The following is a 9,443-nucleotide window of genomic DNA, read 5'->3' as shown; positions in this document are numbered from 1 at the left end:
TCTCCACCCAGAAAAGGGGATGGAAGGGGAGCAGGCAGGCACATGCTCACCCCAGCTTTCCCATCTCGGGAGCACCGAGGAAGGGAGGAGGGCATGCAGCATGGCCCCAGCCTCCCCAGACCCAGAGCACTGGTAGAAGGAGGAGGGCACACCATGTGGCCCAGCCCTGGAGCACCAGGGGAAAGGAAGAGTGTGTGAAGCACAGCCCCAGCCTCTCCAGCTCTGGAGCACCAGGAGGGCGGGCACTAGGTGGGCTCTCTAGCTCTGGAGCACCAAGAGGGTAGGCACTGGGGACAGCAACACTTTGCCACCACAACACCTACAGCAGGTGTGCTGGGGGCAGAGTTGTGCCTGGTGGTTTGGGAAGGCAAAGCCTTCACCTGCCAAGGCTATAGGACGCCCATGACTAAGGCCAGATGAAGGAAGCAAGCAAGCCACCTCAGGCTCAGTAACTAGCAGAGAAGAAAGGACTGGACTGGACTGTCATTGCTCATTAAAAGTGCTGTCATATGGGTGGAAATTGGGGCCTGTGTGTTGTGTAGTCTTGCCTTAATTTTTGTATTCATGCTTGTCACTGTGAATGAAGCTATTTGCATGTATATACAACCACACTTAAGTTGTGTCTCTCGGCATGTGCTGTGAGCATCATTGTGGCCCCTGCAGCCTCCGAAGTAGAGTAGCCCTGCTGTATACACTGGTTCCAGTGTGAAGGCTTTTAGCTCTGGCACTCATCTGGCTGACATCACTGCTATGAGGAAGGCAACCTTCCATAACTGAGCCAGAGAGTGTGTTCCCAAAAGCTCAAAGGTTGGTCCCATCAACCTAGAGAGAACTAAACTGAGGTCCCATTGAGGCATGGGGTCATTGACAAGAGGGAAGAGTCTTTCAAGGCCTTTCAGGAACCAAGTCAACATCTCATCCAGAAACACCAATCTGCCCTGGATCGGAGGGTTAAATGCCACAAGAGCTGCAAGATGAACCTTAATGCAGGACAGGCTCAAATAGATATTTGAGGATGGACTGCAAGGATGAATCTGAAGGGGAAGATGCTTCACTCAGTCACTCACAGTGAGGACCTCATCCTCTTCACCAGGTAAGTTGTCCTAGTACAGGGCTTCCTGCTAACTATTTCCTGCACTTTCCTAGAGCACACTTACTCATCTAGATTCAGCATGTAGCAGCCACTCTGCGAGGTGGAGAGGTGGGATGTAGGAGATGACTGTGATCCTGTGATGAGAGATCCAGGCAATCAGGCTGCATCTAATGTGGGCTACAGCAAGGTCCAAGAACATACTAAGCTGAGTCCTTGAGCCAGTGCAGTTTTTTTCTTTTTTTTTTCCCCCTGCAAATGGCTAGACCATGGAAACAGTGGTCCTGCAGAGAATTTTGCACTTCCACCCACAGCCAAGAGGATTGGAGCTCTCATCATCGTAATGGCAGAGGCCATGGACTGCATCACCAGATCAGCAGCATCTGAAGTTGCCTGCAAAGCCAACCTAGCCACACTCTGGCCCTCTTCCAGGATGACTTGAAACTCTTTCCTGGGAATCTCTAGAAGGGAGTCAACAAATTTGGCTATAGATTGCCACAAATTAAAATCATAGAGGCCTAATAGGCCCTGACCATTTGACACTCTTAAGCCATAGATTCACTGATGAATAAACCATCCTCCTTATTCTTGGGAGTAGCACCTGATTGACCCTGTGTTTCTTGCTTATTCATCACTGAAACTACAAGTGGATTGGGGCAGGGTAGAGGTATATAAGTTTTCATATCTCTTAACAGGGAGTTGGGGTACTTACCTGGTGTAGCTCCCATTTGGGCTTATAGGCACCATCTCAAACTGCTCCCATTTGCCGTGATTACTGGCCAATGGGAGTAGCAAAGGAAAAGCCTGTCAGTAAGTGCAGAGACAGAGAGCTTCCCTGCACTCACGGGGATGCAGCTTCAACCCAGGATGGGGGTGGGAAGAAATGGCAACACACGGAGCCACCTCTCTCCCTGAAGGCAGAACCAGCCAGGAATATAGAATGCAGGGGCTTTAGTGGCTGTATCCCAGGGCCCCCTTAGCCTGGGACCCTGGGCTGCAGCAACTAGAGCCCCTTTAAAAAAAAAACAACCCTGGTCACCAGAGCTGCTCCTCTATTGCTACTGCTAAGGGGAAAACTTCCAGCACACACCTAACTTGGAGTGGACATGAGCAAACAATATATAACCAAATAAGAAGGGCTTAGATATCTATAAATGTCCAAGGACAGAGGAGATTCCAACACACATCATTCAAATACAGAGCAAATGCAGCTTGACAGAAATCTTTCTAGTCTCAAACCTACATGTTGAGAATAATAATCTTATTAAACACACATGGACTTAAAGGCAGTCAGTTAATTGTGGATACTGTTGCTATGGGGGATTCTACACTGGAAAATACCCAATTTTTGTGATTTAGAAAACAGATGGAATCATTTACAGCTTTAGTGGGTTATGTAGGGAAGAGATTTGGCTCTCTTAAAGGAACCTGTGAAAGTTTTATGATGAGAGAGTTTTATGATTAGCTACCAGGAGTGTTCGTGCCTCATAGGGATCCCTACTGAAGCTACTGTTATTGGCAGCCAGACTGCCACAGCTGGCTCAGGAGTTATTTTAAAGCAACATGGCCAAATTCAACTCTGGTGTAAACTAGTGTAAATACCAGGAAGGTTCCCATGAAGCCTGTAAGATGCTGTACCACAGGATGCCCCAGTTTCCTACTCTCTAATTTAAAACACTGTGCACTGTATAGGTAATAGCTGGCACACTTGCGATCAGCCCAGCCCAGGAGCTGTGTGAACAACCTACATTCAGTGAATTTGTTTATTTTCCCAGACTGTCAGCACAAGCAGAGTTTCCATGGTTTTATTTTGGGAAAGTTTGAGAATCACAAGTTTTGTTTACTCAGTTTGCCAGTGGATAACCATGTTCATCAACATTTGTTTACTTCAAGCATTTAAGTGTGCCTGCCTCAAATTCAGGAATGGAGATTAGAATTCACTTTCTGAACACTGGCACAAATAAAACTCATTTTGCATAAACGGGACACGAGGATGGCCAAAGAAAACATTTTTAGAACTGACAAATTTCAGTCAGGAAATTATCAGCTAGTTGGCCTGACTTCAGCAGAAAGTAAGGCATTAGAATAAGGGAAGCAACATGTACTCATTTAAAAGAAAAAACACAATTGAATGAAATGCACGAGGAAGATGGTTTTGGCACAGCAACATGGCTGGGCTAGTTAATCTACAAAATTTCAACCCTCTGGTTTTGAATTTCTAAGCTAATCAGTTGGAGGTAGAGGTACATGCTGTCCAATGGGCAATGGAACTGGTACAGTATTACTCAAGAGGCACAGAAAGTAGTGACCCTATGTAATGTATCTCAACACCCTGGACACTAGAAGCACGCTCTGTTAGACGTTTCACCCATAACCACGCAGAAGGATGAATCAGGTGCAGGAGTGACCACTGGATCAGTGATTATGTAGATTCCTTAGTGCCCTACCATCCCCATTCCCAAAGGTATTAAATATAACTGCAACTCATTACATAATCCGACCTGAACATAAAATTCCTCTCACCTCTCCTAGAATCACAGAACACTAGAAATGGAAGGGACCTCAAGAGGTAATGCAGTCCAGTCCCCTGACGTCATGGCAAGACCAAGCACCATCTAGACTATCCCTGATAGATGTCTAATCAACTTTCTCTTAAATATCTCCAGAAATGGAGATTCCACTATCTCCCTAGGCAATTTATTCCAGTGTTTAACCACCCTGACAGTCAGGAAGTTTTTCTTAATATCCAATTTAAACCTCCCTTGCTGCAGTTTAAGCCCATTGCTTCTTGTCCTAGCCTCAGAGGCCAAAGGAGAAAGATTTTTCTCACCCCCTTTTAACACTTTTAGGTACTTGAAAACTGCTATCATGTCCTCTCCGTCTTCTTTTCCAACCTAAACAAGCCCAATTCTTTCAGTCTTCCCTCACAGCTCTTGTTTTCTAGGTCTTTAGTCATTCTTGTTGCTCTTCTCTGGACCTTCTCCAATTTCTCCACATCTTTCTTGAAATGTGGTGCCCAGAACTGGACACAAAACTCCAATTGAGGCCTAGGTGCTGTGGAACTCTCCTGGGAAAAATCTATCTAGTATGAAAGTGAGGATTGGAAGTTATTCCAAGATTATACTGCTATGTAGGCATACCCTGACATGCAACAGAGACTACTCGTCTGCTACTGGATAGTTGCCATGGATGGGCTGTGAACTCTTGCCAATGGTATATATATATATCATTTGTGGTGTTCGTAAATACAGGCATGTAGAAGGGAATACAACATATTCTCTGGTAAGTGTATTTATTTGTCTTAGATTAAACCAGAAAATGTAAAGGGCCACTGCTGCAGAAAGATGTTTTTATTTTTTTTTAAATCTGAATAGAATGAAGAAAAATGTTATTTTTTCTTAATCTCAAATAAGTGATGTGAGCTATTTAGAAACAATTTATAGATGTAAAATTCAATCAACACTCATAATACTGCTTCCTATAAAAGAACCGGTTACCTATTTGATCTTCTTGATGACAAGAAAATAGAAAAATGTGTATTAACTTCAGTCTGTGGATACCGAGACATCTGAAGGATGTGTTAAAAATATACGTTAGCTCAAAGCATTTTAGATTTATTTAAATAAAAATTATAATTTATACAATTCTTTTTTAAACAAAGTTCTTAAAAAATGTACAGGGCAAATTGTTTCATTATTTCAATTCTTCTTATAGTGTAATTCTTTTTGACCAAAAGTTACACTGCTAATGGATCATTATTTACAACTTCAAAATAGACAAACTTCAGAAATAAAAACTAATTTAACACACATTATTTCATTGTTTAGTAATAGAAATTAAATATCAGACAAAATTTACAGAATTCAATTAAAAACTACCAGTTTTCTTTGTAGAAGTTTAAGTTGACAAAAAAAAGTGTACACGTGTTCACCTCTTCACTCTCACGTAAAATATCTTCTCTCTTGGTCTGCATGAACAGTAAATAAAAGTTTTGTTGCTGGCTTTTTGTGCCATGTTGCCACTTATAAGTAGTTTATTTTTATTCAATCTGAACTCACAATAGTGGCAAAATACAGAAAAACGATGTTAGATCTGAACTTTGTTTAAATGGTCACCGACGAATAATAAATGTGGTAAGTTTTCATCTCCCTTTTTTTCCCTCAAAGGAACTCAAACTAACCACTAAACTTCTAAGAAAGAAGTTAAACCAATTAAATGCGAATGATCCAACAATAAACCATATACATCAACCGAATTACAACAGTTAACAGCAAATGAACAATGGCAAAAACATCACTTTTTGCTGTCAAAAAGGTAATACTTGACATTAAATGGCATCACTCAACCTTGAATCAAAAAGAGGACTATACTGCAAATTGTAAGTAGGAAGGTAAATTTAAAATTAACTTCAGTGTAATTACACAAGTAAATTATGTAATTGCCCACTGCCTGCCAGCATTTTAGGACATTGGAGAAAAAAAGCGTAGCGATAGTCACAAGTAAGCACACTGAAGTTATTGACTAGTGCCTTTAATTCTGTAACACGAGAGCAGCTACTTTGCAATAATTCTTATAACCTAATGTAAAGTGAACTTTGCAAAATATATACATGAATGTCAGTTATATTACACATTTTACTCTTTAAAAAATCCAGTTCATTTTATTTTTATCATAATGAACCAATGTTGCATTGTAGTTTGCAATAACTGTACTGCTTTAACAATTTTTAAAGTACATATTGTTAAAGTGCAGATTAATTTTGAATGACAAATCAGCATTAGGAGAAAGGTTATCTGTTGTTGACCAAGCTAAAGTATGCTGTACGTAGGAGGATTCTAAATCTGTAAAGATGGCAAATGATTTATTTCTTCTTCAAAGAATAAGTCTTGTTAACTATCCTGGCATCTTCACCCCAACAATATTTTTGTCTTTCAAGAACCAGAATATAGGACAATATTACATACAACAGTCAGTCAATGGGGAGAGGAGGTAATAAGTGCAGTCATCAGCAGTTGCACTAAATCCAGTGCCTTATGATCAGAGAAAAGGTAAAAAGTACATTTGAAAATGATACAAAAATAAGAAAAACCAGTTGCTCTCCATAAAAAATATAATCTTCTGTTTCTTCAAAAAAATGACCACCTCAGAAATGCCCAAGGAGTTAAGACAAACTGAATGAACCATGAATATATGACTAAGTTGCACATAACATTAAACCTATATTAATGCTTATTTATTTACCACTTATTGTAATTCATTTGCCACTTTCATGCTTAATGGAGGTTTTATAACAGTCTAATTATATATTAAATTGTTGGATAAATGACAATTTCTTCCCCTTAAATCAAACTGCTTTTTTTTTTTTAAATCTACATGATAAAAGTAATAGTTTTGCTTAAATATAAGCCTGTTTATGCCAAATGAATATCCGTATTTGCCAAATGAAAGCAGCTTAAAAATGGTATTTGGTTAACATCCTTGTTATATAGTGGATAACTAGAACTCCTACTAATCTTAAATTATATTGTAAACTTTCAAGACCCTGGTTCAGGAAAACATCCCTCTTCATACAGTATTTAAGCAAATGTTCATAACTATTCAAGACAATCTTTGAATGCATGATTAAGTAATTCCATGAACTGATGATTCAGTGCATGGATAATAATTTTAAATTCTTTAAGATGGATTCTGATACATATTTATACACTTATGTCTGCAGCATAGAGCTTAGCATGAACAACTCTATGCCTTCAATATTCAAATGAGTAAGTTCCAATGTACATGAACTTTAAACACAATATGGAGAAATACTATAATTAATTATTCATATTAATATTAAAATTATCTTCACTGCCACTCTGAAACAGGTTAATTGAATGTAAACCTGGAGTTCGTTTAAAGATCTTCTGAGTAATGATGTCCCACAAAACTTATTTCAATAGAAAATACATGGCTAAGTGTATTGACTTAAAAAAATCCTTGGATTTTTTTTTTTAAGATAGGCTAACAGAATTATGTTCTTGATGGGCTTTTTGAAAAAGTTTGCTCAATGAAAATATTACTAAGCTCAAAAGATGCAGTAGGGGGAAAATACACAGGGGAGCTATCAGCTATGCCTTTAGAATAATGCAAATGAAAACCTAAATTCTCAGATGGGCTTTATTACATGGAATATGCGAGCTCTCAAACTTTAAAGTATGATAAATGTCATATACTTTGCCCCCCAGTAGAGGAAAATGTATGTAGAAGATGAGCACAGTGTTATTGCTCTATTTAGCAATACCGGGTTCTATTGTTGGGAAAATGGAATAAAGAAGGGGAGATCAAAACAGAGTAATTTCCTTTGGAAATAGAGCTTTCATTTGTTACATTATCCTGACATTTCTGTCATGAGGGACTCTGATTTTTTTCCCCAAATCTCAAATACAAATGAATACATATCATACAAAACAGATCTCAAGTTTTACTTGAGCATAATTATTTCCCACTCCCCCATCACAAAAAGATACCCATTAAGTCTTTTTGCATGAACATACATGCATCTTGCTACATTATGTGTACAAGTACAATTATTGAGCCCTTCCATGACAAATATCAATAGGAATACAAATATATGGTGCCTAAAATTGTATGAACAAAGTATTGATACCCTCAAAAACAAGTAGTTTCCTTTCTTCCTCTTGCACTTTTGGTTGATCAGAAAAAGAAGATAAGGGTCCAATCATTTCCTTCTGATTTGTAATGCTGAGTTCACTGCACAAAGATTTGAAACTATTTATACAGGAAAAAGAATAAGTCAAACTCTGCAAATATAAACCCTTTTATAGTACATAAATCAGCAAGAAAAATTGCCTTATCAGTATTCTTACTAATAGTGGTATATCCTAGGTGTGGATACCGGTTTCATAAAGTACCAATTCTGTGCTTGCTGTACCCAACAAACACCAGACTATTGTAATGTGTTTCAATTCAGGTAAAAACAACAGACAGTGGGCGAAATTAATTCCTGGTTATATCAATGGAATTACCCAAGGGATGAATCTGTTCCGGTCCGGTTGTCTATTCAGTCAGTTCTCCAAGCATCAGCCTAGCTTTTAATGTCAGTAAATAAACATTAAAAGTGCTTAATGTGCAAGGCTAATAGTGATGATAGCACTTTCACTGTTTTTTTACAAAAACCTTAAAAACAAACATGAAGGCATATATAAAATACACTTGATTTAGTAACAGACAGAATATAAACCATATGACAAAAATTATTGCAAAATAGATGAGGATGTTCAATTTTTCACTACCAAGTTGTAAAATAAAAAAGTCTCCTCTTGATCTTCTGAAGATGAGATACTAGCTTTCACTATTCGATGCTGCAGAGGTTATTTTCATATACTGATTGAAAATTGTCTCAAAAGCTTCATCTCTGTGTACCATGGCACCAAACACCAATGGCTAGAAGACAAAAAAAAAAAAAAAAATCAACCCAAATTGTAGTCTAAAGGAAAGAAGAAAGTTTCCTAGAGTCAATTTGAAAATCTGGTCAGACTTGCCTATAAACACACTTCTCCCCCCTTCCTTTTTAACAAGCCTTTTTTAGAGCTTTAGGTTCTTTTGTTTTGGGGTTGTGTTATTTTGGTCCAGTGAAACATGAACAGGATATGAATTGAAGTTAGAAGGGGCTTTTCCCTAACAATCTAAGAATCTGTTCAGTGCATTTTTGGATTGCATTTTCATCTATCATTTTTGCTCTCACAATTGTGATCTAGCGCACTAGCACTCGTGAAGAAAATCGGTATAGAAGACCTATGAACAGTCTTATTTCCGTTTCCAACTGCTTGAGACCTACAAAGCCTTCTTGATAACCAGAGATAGAGTTATTTTAAAACTGGTTTTCCAATTTTAAAAACATCCCAAGTAATTAGTTGTCTATTAAAATTATGTTTAAAAAAAATAATTTTCAAATTCATGCCAAGACATGGATGTAAAAGGCTCAGCACACTAGCATATGAAACAAAAGGAACCTCCTTCCAAGTTATTATTGAGCCTTGACAACTAATATTTCCTGGTTTATCAGAATGTAACCTGAAATGTTTATTAAACTACATAAGGCTCATGAATTTTCAGTTCACATGTCCTTGGAAAAATGACAATGTAACTCTGAAGATGGAAACCTTAGTGGATTTCAGCCATGCTTTGGAGAACTTGTCAAAAAAGCACAGGCCTTCAAAATACCCAAACTATTATACAGGGAAAGCTTTGTTATCCAGCACTCAGGGGAATGGTGGTGCTGGTTAACTGAATGTGCTGGATAACTAAGCAGTCCTTGCTGGCTCCATTCCAGGGTAGGAGGAAGCCTCCT

At 38.4% G+C, this 9,443-nt stretch overlaps 1 protein-coding gene across 5 annotated transcripts in view; it reads right to left on the bottom strand.

The window, feature by feature from the left end:
- Positions 1-4,683: 4,683 nt before the first annotated feature.
- GRAMD4 (GRAM domain containing 4) overlaps positions 4,684-9,443 on the bottom strand; it is a 125,512-nt gene continuing 120,752 nt past the window's right edge. For all 5 annotated transcript variants that reach the window (XM_075927714.2, XM_075927735.2, XM_075927721.2 and 2 more), the window contains exon 19: positions 4,684-8,536. In XM_075927714.2, coding sequence (XP_075783829.1) covers positions 8,435-8,536 — 102 coding nt within the window. In that variant the 3' untranslated portion in view covers positions 4,684-8,434. The remainder of the gene's footprint in view (positions 8,537-9,443) is intronic.

Source organism: Pelodiscus sinensis, chromosome 1 (genome assembly GCF_052426305.1).
Source record: "Pelodiscus sinensis isolate ZL-2025 chromosome 1, ASM5242630v1, whole genome shotgun sequence".
NCBI lineage: Eukaryota > Metazoa > Chordata > Testudines > Trionychidae > Pelodiscus > Pelodiscus sinensis.
The sequence above is the reverse complement of the archived record's forward strand: the minus strand, read 5'-3'. Positions and strand labels throughout refer to the sequence as shown.